Below are 23707 nucleotides of genomic sequence, written 5' to 3' on the forward strand. Positions count from 1 at the left end.
CAGGGATCTGTATTATTCAAACAAAGGTCTTCACAGAAGCCCTTCACTCCTGGGTGTCTCCATGCCACACTGGGCTGTCACAGCAATGAACACAGCAAACACTGCCAGCAAAAGCCCCTTTCAGAAAGCACATTGCGCATCAGTGCTGGCAGAGCCGAGTGGATGCGCAGAGCCCGGGGGCTGAGGTGGCTGAGGACAGGGAATCTCACTGGCCATGCAGTAGCCACCTCACACTGGCCCTCAAGCTGCCCCTTCCACCTGGGAGCTCAGCTGTGTGCGTGGGGTAACTCCAGTCCAATGGGGCCACAGCACAGCCCAGCCAGGGCCACCTGGGCACTAGCACTGGGCACCTCCCAGATGCATGGGATGCATGGTGACTGGTTATTGCATCTGAGTGGTGACTAATAAAAAGGAAATAAACATGCTGTTGACTGGAGCCTGAGAAGGCTGCCCTAGGGGAGTGGAATTGGTCTGTGGGAGCATCCTGTCCCTACCAGGAATTAGGGAAGCGGCTTCCCTGTATCCAGCCGCACTACAAATCCTGAAATAAGGCGAAATACGAGGAATGACAGTCTCCTTCAAAGAATTAGATAGGAGACAACACAAGGGAGCTTTCTGAATCACTGTCTCTGAGGCTGTCAGCAAAACTGCCTGTTTTCTGTATTTTTAGTGGATCTGTCTCAAGTGGGCAAAGACACACTACAGTGCAGCACTGTACCAGAAAGGGTTGTCCCTCCAACACCCTTGGCCCATACACCATGCACTTCCCTCCTTCTCCATCACAGGGACTTGGGGGGCACAGTGAGCCCCATGCAGCAGCAACCAGCTCAGGAGCTGGGCTGCAGAGGAGGAGCAGGCACACAAATCGGCTGTCACTGCCACTGCAAAGGCCTAGGTTGTGTAGCCAGAGCAGGCATGCTGCGGAAGAGGTTTGCAGCCTGCAGAAAAAATACAGGTGTAGCTCACAAGACACCTTTCTTATGGCCTTCAAAACTGCTCATGGCCAGACAGTGCTGCCACAGGGATCTTCTGCCATACCCACCACTTTGGCCATGCCACCTGCCCCCCTCCCTATCCCTTCCCTTTTATTCCATTCAGGAAACTGATTCCCATCACGGAGCGCTTGCCCCACCCACAGCCCGCTGCTATGTTGCATCCTTTAAGTTGGGGAAGTCAGGCTATGAATAGTGCTAAATCTAACCAAATCCTCCTCCCTCAAACTCTCCCCAGATCTGCTTTGCTGAGTTTCTGCAACATCAGTCCAGTTCTCAGGGGAGACAAACACTATGCACTTCATGAGCTGCCTCCCCCCGACCCCCAGCCTTGCCTTGGCACTGATGAGTCGTTCACACCTGGGCAGGACCCCCAGGTGACACTCGCAGGCTATGCAGCACTGAGGGACACCACCAGGTCAGCGACCAGCTCCAGGACACAGAGGACCCTAGACCTGAGGGAAGAAAATTCGCCTTCTTGTGCTCGCCCAAGGGCGCTGCACTTTTCTGTCACTGTCACACGGCACCCCAAGGCTCGTACCAGGTGAGGCAGGAGAATGTCCCCAGCCTCTCCAGGCCGGACAGGGCTGCGCGGGCAGCGGGGAGCACCTTCCCCATTGCCTCCGTCTCTGGCCATCGATTCCCTCAGCAGAAACCACATGGCAGGAGGAGATTCTTTTGGGATTCTGCCCTTCGCGCGGCCGTCACTGCCACCTAGTGAGGATGGAGAGCAAGCCATCCCAAACAGCCAGAGGGACCCACCAGCACTCCTCACAGCACGGAAAGGACACGTGCCTATTTGAAGGATGTAGACAAAGGAAAATAAATGGCTAAAAGCATGCACCAACTCCACAGTAAACTTCCAGATGGAAGGGATCCCCGAGTCCTGTTCACTGTGAAAGAGGAGCTGGCAAAGGGCAGGAAGATGAAGCAGACTAGGAAAGACACCAGTCAGATTCAAAGAAAACTTTTTTTGTGTCAAAAATTATTTTAAAATGTGTTGAATTTATTTGCAGATCAGATTATAGGAATATCTTTCTTGTTGTGATGGTAATGAAACAAAGAAATTCACCTGAACAGCACTTTGTCACTATTAAGTCGATATTCTTTATCAGCAGTGCTGGGTGCACAGGGGATCACTCCTAATGTGCGTGCACCCAGGTTAGTTGATTACATAGGTTTTATACAGGTGAGATATACATATTCATACAATTTCCAAGAAATTATTAACATATTAATAACTTTTCTGAGAACTCATTAACATAGTTGCCACCCTTTTGCACAAGGGTGTTTACAGTAGCAACTACATTCTTCTACTTCTTTTACTTCTACCTGTTACTCAGCTAGTAAATTTCCAATAGACTCCTTTAAACTATAGCTTATATATTTCTTTAAATGACTACTTTTATTTCTGTATGCTACTGCTTCAGTAATTAAAAAACCCAGAGTGCAGGCCTGCCAAGTACAAGACTGTACTGCCTAAGGGGTGCAAGTGTCTTGCTCTTAAAGCTCTCTACCAGGTCTTCACTTCATTCGCTTCTAATGGTTCCCATAAAAGACAGAGAAGAATGCACATTCTTGCTTTTTTACTGAAGAAAATGCTCAATTATGGGTACAGGGAGGAGGATTCAAAGAACCTTGAATTATGTGATTCATCTGAATAATTAGGTCTCACAAATTAAAAGCACTGAACTACTCATTTATCAATGTACTGGAGTGCACATTTTGATGATGATGGTTCTTTTCCCGTTAATGTTGCATAACAGTGACAATATTCAATGTGGCTGGAAAAGATGTTTCACATGAAAGAGAAGGAAGGAAAGATGCTTGGTATATGCCTCACTTCATTTCACCATGGTGTTAAAACCTCTTAGGGCCTGTGCCTGTAACTGGAGTCCTGGAGCCACTGGGCTGCAGAACCACCTCCGGGCAGTCAGGGGTGACCACCCCGCAGACCCTTGTCACTGTGAGACAGACTGTGCCCAATTCACAGGCGCTGCTGTCACCCAGGTGAAGACATGCCTTGAGGTAAAGTAACTCCAGCTGAGAACTGTGGGGATTTTTTTGTTTAAAAGCAGCAGGGAGACGTTTTGACAGACAGACAGACAGCCTGCCCCACAGCCCTCACCCCAGCGCCTTTACGGTGACGCAGGGAGCGGTGGCTGGCGCTGCCCTGCGCTGGGAGGCACCGCTGCCATCCCCGCCTCTTCGTTTTCCCGGCTTCATAGAATCATAGAATTGGCTGGGTTGGAAGGGACCTCAGAGATCATCAAGTCCAACCCTTGATCCACTACTGCTGCAGTTACCAGACCATGGCACTGAGTGCCACATCCAGTCTCTTTTTAAATATCTCCAGGGATGGAGAATCCACCACTTCCCTGGGCAGCCCATTCCAATGTCTGATCACCCTCTCAGTAAAGAAATTCTTTCTAATGTCCAACCTAAACCTCCCCCGGCACAACTTAAGACCGTGCCCTCATCGCGGTAGGGAAACGCGTATTGTTCCGAATTCAAACCATAAACCTCTCTCAAAGCCGTAACAACAGCTCCCCAGCTCAGCCCCGACACCTCCCTCTCCCCCCCGGCTCCCTCCGCTCCCCTCTGAGTCTCCTCCCGCCGGGATCACAGCTCCCGGCGTGCACCGCGCCCCCAGGCCCATCCACCTTCCGTCTCTTCCGGGGCAGGGCGGGAGGCGGCGGCATTGCGGCCGGACATGGCGGATCCTCCGGCGGCGGCCGAGATCGGGCCGAAGCCGAAAGAAAAACAAAAAACCAGAAACAACAAAAAAAAAGCGGCGACAGGTGGGGGCGGGGTGAGGGTCCGTGCAGGGCTTGCAGTCTGGAAAGCTGAGGGTAGCCCTGTGGCCCCGTTCGGTGCCCGGGGTCCCTCCGGTTTGCCGAAAGGCTCGGGGAGTGGGCAGCTTGTCCGCGGTCTCGTATCGGCGGAGAGGCTGCGTGGGGAAGGCAGGCAGCTTCTGGGCCTGGGGTAGTAGGGCAGAGGCGGCTCTTGAGTGGGAGGTTGCCTTTTGGTGGTGCGCCCGTCCTCACAGTGCTCTGGTTGCTCGCCCAAGCCTGGTACGCATCAGTTCTTCCACAACATCCACAACGCGTGTCTCAGCTAACTTAAGCTATTGCTTCGGGTTATTGATTTGGTAAAGTCAGAAGAGATGCGAAACACGTCCGACAGAGTACTAAACAAAATTTTGGGTCCCTGCTTTCAGTTATTGTAGCTTTTGTAGTTAAATGGAGAGAAGTATCAGTCCCTGATGAAAGAGAAAAAAAAAAGAACTTTTTTTTGCTATACCTACAACAGATGAATCTGAACTTCTCACTGTGCCAGATGGATGGAAAGAGCCAGCCTTTACAAGAGAAGATAATCCTAAAGGCCTGCTGGAAGAAAGCAGTTTTGCGACGCTATTCCCTAAGTATAGAGAAGCTTACTTGAAAGAGTCCTGGCCCCTTGTCCAGAAAGCCTTGAGTGAGCATGTATGCTACTTCCCGATTGTGGGACTATGTTTTATCTTTTGGGAGATACATCTGTTACTTTAAGCTTATAAAATAGTAGGGTTTTGTATTGTCATTGAAATCGGTGAAGGTCTGTGTAGCCTTACTTTAAATTCTTTACACTTGTTATTGACCTTCCTGCAGCAGCAATTGTCTCCTCATGTTGCCGACTTTGTTGCACTCACCACTGTGTTGTTTTGGGCCTTGTGACACATAATCAAGTCTCTTCTGTGTGCATCTGTGTGTGAATTTTCTTAAGATGAAAGTAACTTCTTTGCGTTCAGAATGTAGTATTCTGTTTATTAACTTCTTACCACTAAGATTAATTCAGAGGTTCTTATTTAAAGATTGATTCACTATTTCTTTTCAAATATTGCAGTACATTAATGCAACACTGGATCTAATTGAAGGAAGCATGACTGTTACTACCAGTAAGAAGACTTTTGATCCATATGCAATCATCAGGGCTAGAGATCTAATAAAACTTCTGGCAAGAAGCGTTCCATTTGAACAGGTATTAAACCATAGAAGTTTGTATCAAATTCTATCACGATAGTTACAAAATAGTGCGTTTTGAAAACGTGGGATTTTCAAGTGAGTCAAGTAAAATAAAATAGATACTTAAAGTAGATACATGTGAAAGTGAAGTGAGAAGAATAAACTGCAGTTTTCTCTTGACTTTTCTGAATAACATATTTGCATTCAGGTGACATTGCCTGCTTGTTTCTTTAGGCTGTTCGTATCCTTCAGGATGATGTTGCTTGTGACATCATTAAAATAGGCTCTCTGGTGAGGAAGAAAGAGACTTTTATAAAAAGAAGAGGACGACTTCTTGGTCCAAAAGGATCTACTCTGAAGGTATTTTCTTATAGGTGTAGTAGCTAGACAATTCTTAGACACGAATTTGTGTCTTAAATTTACAAGTTTTGTTTTGTTTTGTTTTTGGTGTAGGCCCTGGAACTACTAACGAACTGTTACATTATGGTGCAAGGCAACACTGTTTCAGCTCTTGGACCTTTTAGTGGGCTAAAAGAGGTAGGGAAAAGCAGTTTGTGTAGATTTCTGTGCCCAAATCGAGGACAGAAAGGTGAAATCTGGAGAGGTGAAATCTGGAAGCCTTGAGAGTATCTCACTGACTTTCCAGCTGTGTGTTAGTAAGCTACATTTACACAAATGTCCATAGTCTCAGCTGCTGAATTTTCTTTGGACTCTGAGGTGTGTCTGTCTTGGAAGTAAAGAAGTATTTGTGAAATACTACTTGGGGGGTTTTTAGCAAGATTTTTTGCAGTTTTGCATAAGAGGTGTAAGGGTGAAAATACTGCAGTTAATGTTACATAATCTTAAGGAACATACAATGTTTTTAGTCATTATGTAGGAAAAGAATGCTTGTTAAAAGCAGGAGTGTCTCATGACATGATAAAATCCACACTAACAATAATGTTCTAGGGCATGCTGGAGTGTACTAAAAACATTACTGCGTTATTGATATTTTTGAAGTGTTGTGCCTTCTAGTTAGCCATGTGCATTAGTGTTTTAAATGTACCTAATTTGGGGGCTGAGAGGAGAAGAAGCATAGTAATTTAGCTGATATTTTAATTTATTATAATATTAAACATTTGCTGAGGTCTTTTGTTTGTTTTTTGATACATACAGGTTAGAAAAGTTGTTCTGGACACAATGAAGAATATACATCCCATATATAACATCAAGGTTAGCATGGTCCACTGTACATCTTTATTTGCAAGAAACAGCTATTTCTTAGAGAGTTGTAAGCTAATAGGTTGCATGTTCCTGTGTGGTAAGCTATTTTTGAGATTTTCTGCAATGTGATTCTTTAAAAAAAATTATTTTGATATCCTTCAATAATTTGATAGCCTTTTATAAGTGCCGTAGTATTATTAAAACTATCTGACAAAACATTAAAGGGAAAGTGTGTATAAAACTCTCCAGTTGTTTACTTGTTACTTGCTCATTTGAACTGAGACACCTTCTGTAGTGCAGTCTGTCCTCATTTTTGAGACATATCTATCTTTCTGGTTCTGTTTGTAATTAAACACCTCTGCTCTTACTGAAGGGAGAGACAGAAGGTTCAGGTGTAGCATATTCACTTTAAGTTTGGTAAAGCTTGTAGTTTAGATCTCTTGACTACTGACTGTAACACTGTCTTTTTTAATTACTTCTTTGTGACATTCTAAATTTATTCAAGACTTTGATGATCAAACGGGAATTATCAAAAGATCCTGAACTGAGGACACAGAGTTGGGAAAGATTTTTGCCTAAGTTCAAGCGGAAGAACTTGAATAAACGCAAGGAGCCAAAAAAGAAAAATACTAAGAAGGAGTACACACCGTTCCCACCTGCTCAGCCAGAAAGCCAGGTCAGCTGAAAAATTTGAAATCATGTTCTTCCTAACAAGAGGTTGGGAGGCCTTTCCTTTTAAGTTCTGATTTGCTGATGCTTTATACCTGGTTTATAATACATAATTACATAAGCTTCTTGGTCTTACACAGATTGATAAAGAATTGGCAAGTGGTGAATACTTCTTGAAAGAAAGACAGAAGAAACAAAAGCGAGTCCAAGAGATAAAGGTAAAGTTGTTCTAAATCATTGTTCATTTAAAATGCTTTTGACTCCTGACTTGAAATTATTTTATTTTTGTCTCTTTCATGCACTTCTACTATACTTGATTTCTTTTTTGCTAACTTTAGGCAAAGCAAGCAGATGCACTCAAGAAAAGACAAGAAGAAAGAAATAAAGCTTTTATCCCACCAAAGGAAAAGCCAGTTGTGAAAACACAGAAAGGTAACTGTGTTTTTTTCCTGTTCTAAAACCTTCTGCTGTTGACTCCTATGCTGAGTGACTTCACACAGAAACAGCTGTAAGAAATAAGAAATGTCACACAAAAAAGTCCTAGCGGTCAGATCCATGCCTGAGGTTGTCAGAAACAGTGGAAAGATCATGCCAACCCACAGCTCTGTAACTATATGATCATAGAATCATAGAATTGGCTGGGTTGGAAGGGACCTCAGAGATCATCAAGTCCAACCCTTGATCCACTACTGCTGCAGTTACCAGACCATGGCACTGAGTGCCACATCCAGTCTCTTTTTAAATATCTCCAGGGATGGAGAATCCACCACTTCCCGGGGCAGCCCATTCCAATGCCTGATGACCCTCTCAGTAAAGAAATTCTTTCTAATGTCCAACCTAAACCTCCCCTGGCACAACTTGAGACCGTGCCCTCTTGTCCTGCTGAGGGTTGCCTGGGAAAAGCCCCCCCTGGCTACAACCTCCTTTCAGGGAGTTGTAGAGAGTGATGAGGTCTCCTCTGAGCCTCCTCTTCTCCAGGCTGAACACCCCCAGCTCCCTCAGCCCTTCCTCACAGGACTTGTGCTCCAGTCCCTTCACCAGCCTGGTTGCCCTCCTTTGGACCTGCTCCAGGACCTTGATATCCTTTCTGAACTGAGGGGCCCAGAACTGGACACAGTACTCGAGGTGTGGCCTCACCTACTATGATGATAGTAGTCTTTAGAACATTTTCCTTATGGAGATACTGGGACAGCCATTTCAACTGGTTGTTTGGACTATATCAGTTTTTGGCTCTCAGCCTTGTAGTGAAGCTGCTGTACCTTTTGCATTCTAGTTTCTTCTCTCTTTTAAAAAAGAAACCCAAAAGCAACACTTCCTGTTAAACTTAGGCCATAAACAAGTACTGTTACAAGATAGGGTACATAGCTTTTCTAACAGTTGAAGTGAAAACCACACTATATGCAGAATAAGAACTTGTATTCTAAGATTTGTTTGGGTTTTGTGCTCAAAGGAAACAGATCTTCGTTTTTCTGATTCATTGATTGTATCGCATATTCATTCATTGCATTAGTCTGTGTTTTGTATTAACTATTCTGCCTGCATAGTATTGAACTGTAACTTACACAGTTTCTTGTGAACTTAAAAGTTCGTGTTTCTCAAAGTATATGTTCTGCAACATCAATACAGTACTCCTTAATGATGGCAAAAAATTTTCAATGATCCTGCTGCTAGCTGTGCTGTATCTCTACTGTGCTTTTCTAGCTGCTATGTGTTTTGACCTGAATTCTTTTGGTCTTCCAAGAAAAATGACAGCAGTAGTTTGTATGTAGGGAAGAACAAAGATCCAAGGAAGACAGCTGGCATCCTCTGGTAGATACAGGAATTAACTGTGAGACACAGGAGAGTTGGATCCAAACCCACGACTCATGCCCAAAAAAGAAAACACCACTACCTACATGAAACTTTTTTCATGTTTCTTAGCATTAAGTATTTAAGTTAAGCAATTAGTTAAGATAGGAGTCTACAAAGGTCTTCATGCAAGGTCAAGGATGTGTTCCCCCAGCCCACCCTTCCCCACACAATTTCCAACAGCAACCATGCACGCATGGCCATGGAGGGATGAGACAAGCATGTTTGAGATCTTACCACCTTAGTTAACATGCAGAAAGAAAAAATACCATGAAAGCTTCTTCAGGTGTAAGAACTCAGTAACTAACTACCTGCCTCTCCTCTTTTCTTATGTGAGAGCAACCAAGCCAGGAGGCCTATGTGCAACACTGGACATATGTGTTAGTTTCAAAAGAGTACATCTGTGGTCTGAGGACTGGAATTACAGTGTGCAGAGTGTGGCATCTGTGTTAAAATGGATCTGTAGGATTTTTTACATGAATGTTCTTTGAATTCATCTGGAAGAAATTTGTGGATAATAACTAGTTTCAGTAAAAATTATAATTATTATAGTTTATAAAATCATTAGTGAACATAAAAAGACTCCTAAACAGTGCCATAGGATGCAGTTTACTGTGTTTATATGTGCAGTTGTCTCAGAGACTGTTAACACTTACTTTTTCTAAAATTCATGTCAGTTATCTTTCTGTTTTTTACTATATAGCCTCCACTGAGAAAAAAATTGATGTTGAAGCCATCAAGGAAAAGGTAAAGAATGCAAAGAAGAAGAAATTGGGAGCACTTCACGTGGAGGAAATCAAGTTAAAAATGGCAGCAGATGAAAAGAAAAAGAAAAAGAAGTAATTCACTAATTGAGATGTTCACTTTTCTCCCATATTAGTGAACATTTTTGTGTTTGGAAGATTTGAGAGTTCTTGCTGTCAGTATAATCTGGACAAGAAAAACCTATATAGAAAGATCATTCATTCTCCTTTCATTAGTACGCTTTAACTAGTGGACCTGAAGCAGCTGTGCAGAATTGCCAAGGTTGGTGAAGAAAATCTGCAATGCTCTGTTTGAGAAAGTGAGAGAGTATATTTAGGTAATATCCATCTGTCTAAAGGAAAAGTTTCTAACAGAAACACTTGGGGTTTGATGTTAAATATATTGGTGGAAGAATAAAGTAATTCTTGTGGAAAGGACTAATACCATATGTGCAAACTTAGTTATGCTGTTAACTTCCGCAAAACAGACAAGATTTGTTACTGTATCATGCTTTTGTTTCTGTAAAAGCTGATTATTTTTGCATGTCTTGTCTTGGTGTTAATAAACTATTTTAATACATTGTTCTTAAGTAATAGAATTAGTTTATCTGCTGCACAACCTGCATGTTGTTTTTCCGGGGAGCAAGCACACAGTTCTTTGTGAGAATTAGACAAGCTACAATCATAATTGAATGCCATTAATTAACTATAATTTATTAGCATTATCATGGAGGCTGTTAGAATGTGGTACAAAGCAAGTGTCTTTCTAGATGGAATATACTGCAGAGAAGGCACTAAGTCTTCCTTTTTTGTAAAGGAAGCTTAGAGGTTTTCAATTCCCTGAAAATGCAAGCTGTGATGAAATACTTTGCCAGAAGAGCAGATGTTGCATAAATTGTACATCTGAGATGAAAGAAGCAAATGTAATGATCAGGAGGTGTGGAGCTACCCCAGTTTCATTGTTGTGCTGGAGTACTTTGGCTATGTTTTTGAATTTCAATCACCTGCACATGCAGTGGAAATTATTATACTAGAATATTGCAACTCTCCATTCTTAGGTTAGTGACCTTTTATTTCTAAGTAGTAAATGAAAACATAGGCATTTCCTTTTTTACATGTATTAATGAGAATTTATAATATATATGGTTAGATAGCCAGTACATACGCATCGAGAAATAGCTGAGATGCTTGCCTGTGAGGGTAGGGAACACCATTAGCCTTTCTGTGCCTTTTAGTTGTGTGATCATTTCTTGGCACTTAAGCAAAAAACACTGTGTCCTCTTAGGGACTATGTTGCTCATAAATGATAGGTTAATTATGTGTTGAATGAATCAAGAAAATACTACTTGAACATATTCTTCACTTAGAACATGATCAATAAGTCACAAACACTAATCTCAGAAACTGTAGTGAGCTGATGGGTTTAGTGATACCAGCACTATGAAATGCTTTTTATAAACACCAGCTGGAGTAGCAGTTGATGGTGTGCAGGGGTGACCTGAGTTCAATATCAGTCAGGTTGTTCATACTTCTCACATAGTGAAAGGACTGATTTCAGCAGGAGGCATTGCAATACTTGAGTTGAAATGTTCTACAGTGTGATCCCACAGATGAGTGTGCAGAATGAGGAGTCTTGACTGAAACCAGGGAATGAACATGAGTGAATTAGGGGAGGAAGAGTCTGGGTTCTATTCTGGACTGGACAAGGCCCCTTTCACTCCAGGGAACTGGCACAGGTGTTCCCTTTTGTTGTTTAAAAACAAATGTAGGGCTGGTTGTCCTACACTCCTCTTGCCAGCTGGCAGTTCATGTCAGGAACTTGATCCAGTTGAAAGCAGCCTAAAAGAAAATGGTTTTCAGTTGCATCAGCCAACTGCCTGGTTGCCTGACTTGCAGTCTGTGAAAAGAGCTCAGCTTGATGGCAGCCTGAGCTGAAGTGCTATGTATTTCCATTGTGCTTTTTTAATTTAGGACCCACAGCTAAGGCATCTATGTAAATCCACTTCAAATCTCTACTAAAACTTTAGCAGACTTCAGGGAGTCTTGTCCTTGTGTTGCTGTGGGGTGAAAAGGCTTTGCATTGTGTTCTATCTTTTTCAGTTGTTATGATTGACAGGTCTCAAGGATTGCTGGTTGGACATTTTATTTGTTTATTTGAACTGGAAAATCATGAAAACCTTCTTAGATTCCTGTAGGTAAATTAAACCAAAGAACTTGTCTGCTTAAGAGTCCGTACCTGAACAGCAATGGGCAACATGGGCTCACTGATGATGTGGTTTGATCATCAGGAATTAATTATCAGGTTTTTTGGATGTCCTTAAAATTATATGCAGTACTTTTTTAGCCTTGATGTCTTGAATTTGTGCCTTTTTTGTTTGAAAGATACTGTGCTATAAAGTTTGATGGTTTTTTTTCCCTTAAGCCCCACTGATTTGCAGGTTTTTTAATGAAGCTTTTTCTATGGTATTTCCTTAGAGCTGCTGAGGTATTACGGTTAAATGTTTTAAGCTTTAGGGGCTCTGTGTTCATTCTGTTTACTCCTGTAGACCAAGCAGAAGATTAAACTAAGCAGAAGAGAATTCCTGCTGAGCTCATGTCTACTCTCTAGACACTGCAGCATTTGCTCTATCCTCTCCTTACTTTCTCTTCACAGTAGCAGAGGCTAACTGCATGTGGCTTCAGTGAGGCAGGTACTGCTGGGCTCCATGCTGGGGTGGGAGCCCTGTGCAAGAGAGAAGGCACAGAGAGAGAGTCCTGCTGCCCACATACCACTTCCCTGATGGGATTTTTGGGTGTGGCTTTGCACATGAGGCTTGAGGCTTGGGTCTTGCACAAGAAAGTGTCAAAAGACAAGTGAGGAAAGAAGCTGTCCTTAAGAGATAGAGCCGTGGCCTTGTTTTGCAATGGGGATTTTTTTTAAAAAACATCCTCATCTGCCTAGTTTGGAAGATAGAACTGAGCTTGGCTCTCTTATAGGTAGGCTGGCATGGGTTCTGAAGATGCTCACCTCGTCTCTCTGAATATGGGGCCTTGGCTACAGAGACTCTCATAGCAAACAAACTAAAGATGTATCAAGGGCAAAATTCATAATTTTGTCCTCAGCTGTATTGGCATATTGAAAAATGATTGAGGGGATGCTGGGATGATTTGATTGCAAGCAGCCACCTACCTGGAAGAATAAGGTGAGAAACTTTGGGTCCTAGTTCCTGTGTTTTCAATTAAGATCCACCCCAGCGTCAGGACTGAGAGTGCAGAAACCTGACAGGTACTGCAGGGGCAATATCCCAGAAACAAAGTGGCAAGGGGAACTCAAAGCCTTCTTTACAGCAGCGCACATCTGTGCCTTGCAGAGGGGCATGATGCAAAGGCATCTAAACCTGTCTCCAAACAGATACAGATTGCTGAAGTCCAGCTGTGAGTCTGTGCAGCTCTGTTCCTTTCCTCCACTCAAGTTGAGCTGCTGCAATCAGCAGAGGACATGCCCAGCTGAGCGTAGCAGGTGTCCCAGCTGCTTTCTGCATGCTCCAGATGCACAGGTTCCAGGAGATGCATCCCTTGGCAGCTGTTGAACCAAAGGCATAACTATGGACACAGCGTGATTTTATTTGGAGTTTTATGCCGTCCTTCCCAGTGTTGTGTTTCTCAGCATTGTGCAGATTGGAGCTGAATGTAGCAGGGTTTTGTTGCACCAGCAGTTAAGCTTTATCTCGTATTGCAAATACGCAATTGCCATGCTCGGGAAGCAGGAAATAATTTATTGGTTGAAACAGCAGTCAAAAACAACACTCAGAAAAAAACCCAACACCACAAAACAAAAAAACCACAACCATTGCAGTGAAGAATTGCAGTGATACTTAATAATGTGTAAACACAGGTGAAACTATATTTTGGATGATGTATTTAAAACAAAGATCTAAGCAATTGTGTACCAGTGGCCCCAGTGCACTGTGAAACCAGGAAATGTGCTGCCTGCCAAGAATGCAAATGCAAGAGCTCACGGGGGTCCAAAAATTATTGCAAAAAACATTTAAATGAAACCCTCTCTTGGCTCCTCTGAATCTTGCCGGAGGAGTGTTCAAGAAAAAAGAGCAGTAGGATGAGGGAGGTGAGTGCAGTGCCCAGAGCCTTAGCGGACTCTGAGGTTAGACTCCTGAGCTGGGGACTGAAAAAGTGGTGGGGAGCTGCCTGCTCCTCAGTGTGCTGCCCAGGCAACGTGGTCCCTTACTGGATCCTGCTCACACCACTCCCCTTTGGAAAAATACATGAGTAATTTAAAACCAGTTACTGGTGCTGAGCAATGAGAAAGCTGCTTATCCACCTCTCCTAGTGGCTGCCTGCAGTGGTATTGCTGTACTTCTAAATCACCTGTGAGTGCAAACAGTGTCTCTACTGATCATTGTGCTACCAGTAACATGTCCTGGAAAGGGATGAGTTGACTTAAGTGGTCTCATGGTCAGTGTGTCACTCACTGGCGGGTGCTTACAGACCAGTATTTTGGTAGGAGCCAGCTGGCCAGAATTGTCAGTATAAGGATTAACAGCCTTAAAACAGTAAGGGTGATGCAGTACTCATCACAGGCAGGTCTGTCCCAGTCTGGATGCCACCTGGAACCACCTATGAACAAAACAAGTTATTTGGTTTTGAGTATAACTGCACCAAGGACAGCAAAGAGAAGCAGTAATTCTGGTGTTACTTACTAATGACTTGGTCACGCTCTGCATTTTCTGGAGAGAGAAAAGAAGTGAATGTAAGCAGACATATATTATAAAAAATCTGAGTCTCAGCAAAAGGGAATGAAGTGTGAGCCTCACAGTGGACTCGCAGCTATGGGAGCTGTTTTTCTTTCCAGAAAGAAGCAAAGATCACCTGACTTCAGCAGAGCCCTGCAGTGACTCTGGGGGCTTTGCTGAGGAGCTGTTGATAACTGTGTTGACTTCTCCCACCTGTGGCTGGCATTTAGGAGACTCACTCCCCAGGGTGTGCTTCCCAGCATCACTTCGGCTTTTGCCAGCACCTTGTGTTTAACATATTCAGCTCGTGGCTAACACTGAACATTCCCATACATCAGGGACTCCCTCTTGTTCCTGCTGTTATGGTATTTTGATTCCATCTTCCTTCTCCATTAGTTCACCTGAGTTTAAGTGCTGGGGAAGGATGTGACCCTACCCTCAGCTCCCTCTGTCCACAGCAGGGTGTCTTGTACTTTTGGGAACTGCAGAAGGTTCCCTTCCCTCCTGACTCTATCCAGCCATCACAAAGCCAAGTGCAGAAGAATCAGGTGGGCTGTCAGGGACTCACCTTAAGCACAATGTCTCAATGAAGGGCTCTCATGTGTCAGCCTGGTTCTCCCTGTGCTTAGGGGAGAGCACGTGGCCAGCCTGACGTTCACTGGAGTGAACAGCTTTGCCAGTGCTGTGGCAGCTCTTCCCTTCCACAGTGGCACAGTGGGGTCCTACATCAGCTCAAGCCACAGCTCATACAATGGGTAATAACCTGGAGCCCCTGGGAAGGGACGTGTATCTCCTTCTGGGCTTCCATTTCAGCAACTAGTAATATCTGCTGTGGGTATCAACACCTTAAACTGCAGCTACTCTATCTCTGGTATTACACTCTCCACCACCTGAAGAGCAGACCCCATGCCATCACTCCTCAGTTTAGAAAACAGGCCCCTCCCACCCTCCTCACCTTTCTTTGTTCATCACTGCTCACTTGGCTTTTGACTACAGTTTTTCACACTATGTTTAGGAACAGGAGAGCACTGTGCTCTTTCCCTTTCCATGTGTGCTTGGGGAGGAGGGCTGTTTGTCCTCTACTTACGACAGAGATGGTTGGCACACTGCTCGTCACTGCAGTTACTGCACGCTGCTCCCATCTGGTACGGGTGGCCTGGGTAATTCCCACTGTGAAGGAAAGTAACAGCTCTCTCAAACCATCCTCGGGAGAACATTAATAACTATCACTAACTAGTTCTTGACCTGGGGAAAGCATGTGGCCAGCCTGATAGTCACTGGAGTGAACAGTTTTGCCTTTATTTGTGTTGATAAGGAGATGGTTTTTGGATGCCCCCTGACTGAATGCCCTGGGCCCAAGACATGCAGCAAAGAGGAAGAGATTAAATGTAATGGGGCAGCTATTTCATCCCCCACTCCACTATGGAATCCTGGAGATAGCACTATGGCAAACCTACATCTTAAAGTAGTCTTAAAGCTGGAAAATTTATGTGTGTGGAGACAGTGGGCTCTCAAAGCTGTCTGGGAGCAAACACACGTTCAGTTTCTGTGTGAGTACATCCATAATCAATCTTGAAGGGGAATCTCTGGTGGTGGAGAATCTTTTAGAGGTAGTGATTTCATCCATTTATTGTATCATAGTGAATCATGGAATCACAGAATGGTTTGGTTTGGAAGGGACCTTAAAAATTATCTGTTTCCAGCCCCTCTCACTTCAGCATGAACCTCTCACTAGATCCAGTTGCTCAAAGCCTCATTTTAGGAGCAATGTGTGTTTCCCCCTGCTCTCTCCCTTGGTCAGTGGTGTGAGTGGCAGCAGCTACCTCTCCTCAAGCTCCTGGTTCAGTACTACCTGACCACTCCTAATACTGTGTCAAATGCAGCTCAGTGCTTTGGCTTTCTCTCATTAGACCATGGTCAAAGTAGGATTTACAGCAGGCCTCAAAGTGACCATAAACACACTGAGAGGGATTTTAAATGCATAGAGTTTCAGCAGTGCTAAACTTTATGGTAAAAACTCATTACTTTGGGCAAGGTGGGACTTCCATTACTCAGTCGAAGCTTATACTACTTTGGAGTATATTCATTTTAGCATGAAATCATGCATTCATCTTACTTTGGCCCTTGGCAGAGCTGAAAATAGTGAAGGATTAGATAATTAAAGAACTTAGGCTCCCACTTCCCAAAAGCAGCAGCTGGATCTATTACCCTGCTTCTTAGTATTTAACAGCCTCTTTGCAGTGTCCTCACCCACCAGGGGAAGACACAGCTTCCATGTCCTCTCTAGAGCCCATAGCTTTCCCAGAGAAGACCCTGCCTGCTCTGCTGGGTGCTGTTGAGGGTGTAGGCACAGCTCCTCCTGCTCATTGGACTCCTGCCAACAAAAGGCAAGGGATCCAGTGTGATTTTGGTCCTCTGCACAACACAAATTTTGGCTAAGGTTAGGAGGAGGGAAGCTTATCTCATGCCTTCCTCAGGGCCCGCTTCCTGTTTCCACACCATCTAGCATGGTGGGTGCTCAGCTGGTGTGGAGAAGGGAAAGGAGGGGCTGACTTGAGTGATCAGTGGCTTCTGGATCAAGAATTGGCAGAATCAATGATCCCTCAGGCTGCTTGGGTGTGGGGCTTCTAGGGAGAGGGGTATTGTTGCTTTAACACAGCAACAGTTGTTTCTTTTCTAGGTATTTGGTTAGGGGTACACATTCTTTCAAGGATAAAGCATTGGCAACAGGAATCCCAAACTTGCTTGAGCTTGTGGACCTTGGCCCAACATGGTATGCCTGTAAAGCTTTTAAATCTTTATTTAGATTATGGAGGCATTCATAACCTAGAGAAGGGTAAAAAGCACTCATCCTAGCTGGATATCCTCCTGACTATGCATATGAAGGACCTCTGGATAAAAATTTGCCTATAACAGATCCAGACTTATTAGCAGCCCTCTGTGCAAGCATTGTACACTGCAATATTTATCTATACCGTTGACCTAGAGGCTTAATTCTGCAGGCACAAGTGGAAATATTTTCAGACTCTGGGCTTGCACCTTGGCAACTATCCGAGACCATCTTTCCATTCAGGAGCAAGGAATTAATTTTCAAATTATCACTTCAGTATTTTCATGTCAGCATCTTACATTTTACCCTTTCTATCAAACAAACAAAAAAAAGACAGAGGCATTCCTCTTTCTATTTTGGGGACCATTTCCTTCCACAAAACACATGCATGAAGAGATGAACTGATTTAATAATGCTGTGCATTGTCTTAAGGAAGGGGTAGGACCCAAACCCTATGAAATATTTGTAATGAAAAACCTTACGCTGGCCCATAGTTGCAGATGAAGTGTGCTGCGTTGGCTATGGAGGAGTACTCTACTCTAGAACAGAAGTGGACAGCACAGCCGACCTTGTAGCTTGTAGCCCAAACAACCTGCAAAGACAGACAGGTACACCAGTTATAAAGGCTTTGCTTCAGCATCTGAAGCATTATGGAGAAGATCTGCCCTCCCCTGTTTCATGGCAATGAACTGGCTGAGGAGCACTCCTTGGTCAGGCTTCACTGGGGAGAAGCAGCTGTGATGGATATCAAAATCCTAATTTTTTCTGAAAAACACCTGATTGTTCTTCTCGGTTCACCAGGTGTTTATTGAAGGGAGTCTGAAATAAAGAATATCTGACCTTAACAGGTAGTTTTCCTCTCCTGCAAAGGAGAAGGTGAAGTTTGTTTCCTTTGCTTCATGCCATTGCCATTAGGTCCTATGAGGACTTGATTGCCTCCATACTAAATCCAGCAGGAACATATAGGCAAATTGCTAGAAGCCAATTGGTGTTACAGGAGAAGCTAAGAGAGATACTGCATCTGGGCTGTGGTCCTGCCTTTTAACATCATGTTCATGACTTAAGATTTATCTAGAGGAGAGGGCATTGCACGATCTAGTGGTCCTCTGTCTACAAAAAGCCATCTAGTTTGACCCAGCACCTTACACCCAGCTCAAAAATTACAGTGCAGCCAAATGCTGCAGTTCTGGAAAAATAGTTTCTGTGACAGAGGTATATCACTGGGTACCTGAGGGCAATGCAACAGCAATGGTGACAGACTGTGTGAGAGACATGGAGAGATCCTAGCAGCAAAGCAGACGAAGAAACACACTCGAGCCTCTACCAGCTCAAAGGGGCTGTTTGGTGCCAGCTCTGGAAAGATGGGACAATCCTCAAGCTTCTGAGGGTGTTCTTAGAGCAGCAGCAGAGTGGAAGGTGCTTCCAATACCAGACATATAGGCAATTGCATCCCTAGAATAGCAAAGGACCAAATGACAGGAACCTCCCCATTCCAGGCAGCCACTAGCTAAGGCATGTACTGGATATGTGGTTGTGGTAGCTGCAATAATTTTACCTGGGGGAAACTTCTCCACAACTGGGAATGATGGACGGGAACAGAGGGTTCCCTGAAGGTGCAGACCCAAGGATGCCTCCCAGAGCTGGGCAGACATGCAGCTGCCAGCTACAGTCACTATCATCACTGACTCCAAGTGAGAATATTCTCATTTTCCCCCATGCCACCAAGGCTGCTCCTTTAAAAACAAAGTTGTGAACTGCACTGTGCTTTTGTGCCAGTTAAGGGGCATTTCACTGCAGTTTCCAGATGCTGACTCTTGTGAACAAGGTCAAAAAGCAACATGCTATCATCTTGGCTCTTGCATCCAAATATCTTCTCTATAACCAAGAATCTGCCCATATCATTCAGACACCCCACCAGCTTCAGCTCGTCCTTCCAAGTCATAAATGCATATGTGCAACTTGGCAAAAAATACTAAATAGCTTCAAGCCAAAATCTAATCTCTAGAGCCGCTGTTACAAGCCATCCTATTCTCCCATAGACATAGTTCTTTGGGAATTGTGGTTGGAAAAAATATGCACTTGATGCTCACAGAACTGTAGACAACTCTTTACATGCTGATGTTTCCCCAGCCCTTAGCATGCTGGATGGAGGTTGCCCGTCAGAGTTGGGATATCATCCCGCCATGTACCGCAGCCTGCAGATGAGGCTGTTGACGATTTCCCTCCTGGAAAAAAAAATGCAACTGCCATATTAAAAAAAAAAAAAAAAGCAATGCAGCCAATCTATTCCTCTCTAAAATGGGCATGTGAGAACATCTTATGTACACAGAGAGAAAATAAGACAACAGTACTTGGAAAACAGTTCATTCAATCTTTAACAGAAAACTAGAGTTTCTGTGTCAAAATGGCAATGCTGGTTCATGATTTAGCTGGAAATACGCAACACCTACCTGGGTATAGTGGCCACATTTTGTTCTGCAGGTATTGGTGGCATAGTCATAGGCGCTGACCTCATTGTACCAAGAGGTGATGGCTCCTTGCACAGTGAACATAGAAAGTGAGCCAGTCCAGAGATTTTCTCCAACAGGGGTAAATTTGGGATGAGCACGTCCTGGAACTCTGAGGTAGATATTATGTTTAAACAGGCATTTCTTTGCCCAAGCTTTTGCAGTCATTGCCAAATCTGGATCCCAACTCTGCAAAACAAAGATGACTAAAAATCACCTTGGTATTTTAGCAATCTGTGTCTCAATAGCATATACAATTCAGTTCCTTGGGGTTTTTTGTTTGTTTGTTTCTGCTGAGACCTTCAGAGCTACATGGTAAATTGGCTTATAGGTTCACTTCAGATTTGAACTTAAGTCACTCATTAAGCTCAAGGAAGTTTTTGAGATGATGGGTGGTCTTGGCAGATTGCTTTGTTGGACACCAAGAGCTGTACATGAGTCAAGTGAAGTGTTTGGTACACAATATGTATTTCCAGGATCTGATAGCCATAAGAGAACATTATTTAATTGAAAAAATTAATTTACAGATAACCTGAGAGCTGGGCATTAATGCTACCATACCAACCAGACTGGAGTCATACACAGCCTCACGAATTCAGGACACATCCTGCAGGTCAGTTCACAAGCATGTGAAGCAATGTGTTGATTTTTGGAACAGTTTAAACTCAACCCCTTGGTTTGCATCTCTGCAAATGGGGGTTTAAAATATTAGTCTTCAGTTCATATTTGTGGAATCACTCATTCACTTGCCATTCAGTCCTACCAAATGTGGTTATTTAAGCAGCATTATATAAATGTCATTATTTGCAGTGGAGGTGGTGTCTGCTTTGGCTGAATTTTCTTGCACACACTTGGCTGAGCAAATACAGTAATGTACCTCCTGAAAAAATGCAGTACCACAAGTCTGTGACTGTAGTTCTAGTTACACTTTGTATTGAGTTGTTCAGCACAGCTAAACTATTTTGGACTAGACTTTGTAAAAGATAAACCTTTTTTGTCTGTCCTTTTCTGTAAAGATTAAAATAGCTCAGTTGCTTCTGCAAACAGTAGCTTCACTAGAGAAATTATTTTAAATGGGGTTGTTAAATTTTATGGTTGCTTTACATTATGTAACTTTTTTCTACCATAGGCAAATCCAAAACAATTTGTACATTTTTTTTATGTTACCAATATTTTAACGTTGCAAACTACTACCAAAAGAAGTCTAGAGAGATTTGAAAATACTTTGTAACCTATGTCTTCCATTTCCTCCTATGCCTAACATTTGAAGGGCGGCCTGCATTCTCCCACAAAACTGACACACAATAATTTACCTGGAAACTCAGTATATCAAATATTAAAGGTAAACTTGAGTATTCACTTATTTCAAGTGAATAGTTCGTATTTTCTTGAATGATAACTTTGAAGGACAAAAAGCAAAATCTTGCATTGTACAGAAGTTATCTTCCAGTCCTAACTTTACTGCAAGTTAGGAAAGAGACTGCAGATTACATCTTGGCAATGCTCTGAGATCACAAGAATGACCATGATGAAAGATGTATTACAATGGTGGATGGACCTTAGAGCTTCATAGATTTGTTTTCACATTCTGTTTTTAGGACTCCACGTATCTCTTTTCTCCTTCATGTAGATTAATAATATTATTAATAATAGTACTAATAGTAAGTTTAAAGTTCCATAAAGGTATATGTAATATTAAGTTTAAAAGTAGTACATTTAAAATTAAATTAATAATAAGTTTAAAGGCACCCTCCTTTTTTTAGTGTGAATGTTTAAACTGGCTGAATGTTGAAAAGCAGTGGGCAGAAATTGGTAGTTTAACTACAGTTACACTCCTTCTTTGCTTATGAAACTGTATTTATGCAAAAAGATTGGACTAAAATGCATGAGGTAAATTGCCCAGGACAGGAAAGTTCACTCATAGATTTTATTGTTACTCAGGAAAAGTGTAATTGCATTTTTTCCCCCATGAACCATTTCTCAGATTCAATTTTATAACTCATAGAATCATAGAAAGTTAGGAAAGGACCTTGAAATACCGTCTAGTCCAACCTCCCCTGCCAGAACAAGGTCACCTACAATAGTTTGCACAGGAACATGTACAGGTGGGCTTTGAATGTCTCCAGGGCAGCCTTGTTCCAGTGCCCTGCCACCTTAACAGTGAAAAAATTCTTCCTAATATTTATACAGAACTGCCTATGCTCCAATAACCATTGCCCCTTGTCCTGTTGTTAGTCACCCCTGAGAAAAGCTTCACTTTGTCCTTCTGGCACTCACCCCTTACATATTTATAAACATTAGTGAGGTCACCCCTCATTCTCCTCTTCTCCAAGCTGAAGAGCCCCAGCTCCCTCAGCCTTTCCTCACAAGGGAGAAGTTCCACTCCCTCAGTCATCTTGGTGTCCCTGCATTGGACTCTCTCAAGCAGTTCCCGGCCCCTCTGGAACTGAGGGGCCCAGAATTGGACACAATATTCCAGATGTGGCCTCACCAGGGCAGAGTAGCGGGAGAGGAGAACCTCTCTCGACCTACTAACCACCCCCGTTCTGAGGCACTTCAGGATGCCATTGGCCTTCTTGGCCACAAGGGCACACTGGTGCCTCCGGATGCACTTTTTGGCTCCCCCTGCAGCCCCAGAACTTGGGAGCAGCGGCTCTGTCAGCTCACTCTGTGAGAACTTTTCAGAGAAATCTTGGAGAAAGCTCTCCAGCATTGTTTGGCAAAGGTAGATCTTATTTATGAACCCAGGAGTCTGGGTTCTTTCAGGTTTAATTTTTTTTTTTTTTTTTCTTAATCACAAAACCCCCACCTTTGAGAACCATAAACCCCATCACAATGATGCACACTTGCACACAAGTTGTGAAGATCCCCTTACCATGTAAAGCATGTTGCTGGCTGGTGGATTCACTCCAGACCGGAATCTGTTATGGGTTTTCACACATTCCTCAATAAACTTAGGATCTCCAATATCAGGCAGCGTTGATGGCTCATAGGAGTCAGAGGAATGAAAAAAGTGCAGTAAAGCCAGCACACAGGCAGAAAATCTGCTTGTCATGATACTCAGTCCCTGGTCTTCAAGCCTCAGGAGCAGAGTGTTTCAGCTGTGTGAGGTGGCTTCAGCTCCCCTGGCAGTTCTGCTTGGAAGGCTTGTGGGCTGGACTTAGCTATGGTAATTTAATACAGTGTTGGTCAGAGGAAATGAGTCATATTTCAAGAGCGTTGCTATGAGAATAAGGAAATGAAGCTGTGGCAACTGTATCTTTCTTTTTTCTTCTTCTTTCTCTAATTGTGGTGGCAAGATTCTTCTCTTCTGTCCTTTAGGCTTCATTGGTTTTGTTTCTTTGCCCCATAGCATCCCATCCATAGCAATCACTATGGATTGCAGTAAAGTTTTGGATAAATATTTTGCTTTTTATGCAAATAACATTGTTGTTAAAGATGCTACTCTGAGTCTAAAAGATGTAAAAACTGATTTATTTGAACTGTGGCTTCTACTATAGTATCAAGTCCCTTTGGTTGTATATTCTGTTATTGGTGGAGAAAATTTGGTGGAGAACTGTAACTTAAATATGTGGCAGTTACTGATAGATTTCTCCTCTGATCACACACTATTGTGTTGCTATCAATTTGTGCTCCCAGGCTTTAGCAATTTGGAATTCACTCTCTGCAACCCAAGCCCCCAGCAGGGCTGGGTGCTATGAAGGTTGATGCTGTCTTGTGCCACATGGGACTCCACAGCCAGCAGCTGGAGTCCCATGCATGTTGGATACCAAATACTCCCTGCTCAGACCCACCACCACCCTCCTCCTCACACAGCCATTAACTATTACCTCCCCACCAAGCTCAGGTCCTTTCCCACAGTTCAAGCCTGGATATCTCTGCAGCAATGGGGCTGGGTTTCTTCCCACTACAGATTTCATTTTAGGAATCTGCATCCTCTGAGCAACTGAGCGCAGGTCCCAGTTATCACTTCTGTGCATGCAGTCCTGCAGGTGCTGAGGCTCATGTCAAGACCATCTTGAGATGCAACAGCAGGCTCACACACCTGCAGTTGTTCATGGGGAGACTGCTTACAGGAGAAAAAGGCCTTCTGAGGGAATCATGTTCTCATCTGCCCTACAGACCACTTCTTAGACCAGTATAATGTGGTAAGTTGACCCTTGTCAGCAGCCAAGCACCAAAAC

General features: G+C 43.5%; 2 protein-coding genes across 2 annotated transcripts; one reads left to right on the top strand and one right to left on the bottom strand.

The window, feature by feature from the left end:
• Window positions 1–3643: 3643 nt before the first annotated feature.
• Window positions 3644–10055, top strand: KRR1 (KRR1 small subunit processome component homolog). Its single transcript, XM_071766613.1, has 10 exons — window positions 3644–3793; window positions 4305–4477; window positions 4875–5009; window positions 5228–5353; window positions 5447–5530; window positions 6149–6205; window positions 6702–6872; window positions 7006–7083; window positions 7204–7297; window positions 9417–10055. Exons 1-10 carry the CDS (start codon window positions 3706–3708, stop codon window positions 9554–9556), a joined length of 1146 nt encoding a protein of 381 aa, XP_071622714.1. The 5' UTR covers window positions 3644–3705; the 3' UTR covers window positions 9557–10055.
• Window positions 10056–13191: 3136 nt separating this feature from the next.
• Window positions 13192–22679, bottom strand: GLIPR1 (GLI pathogenesis related 1). Its single transcript, XM_071766627.1, has 6 exons — window positions 22399–22679; window positions 19467–19712; window positions 17499–17608; window positions 15274–15356; window positions 14154–14180; window positions 13192–14070 (listed from the first exon to the last, which is right to left on the bottom strand). Exons 1-6 carry the CDS (start codon window positions 22576–22578, stop codon window positions 13922–13924), a joined length of 795 nt encoding a protein of 264 aa, XP_071622728.1. The 5' UTR covers window positions 22579–22679; the 3' UTR covers window positions 13192–13921.
• Window positions 22680–23707: the final 1028 nt, after the last annotated feature.

This window comes from Heliangelus exortis, chromosome 1 (assembly GCF_036169615.1).
Source record: "Heliangelus exortis chromosome 1, bHelExo1.hap1, whole genome shotgun sequence".
In the NCBI taxonomy this organism is placed as follows: Eukaryota; Metazoa; Chordata; class Aves; order Apodiformes; family Trochilidae; genus Heliangelus; species Heliangelus exortis.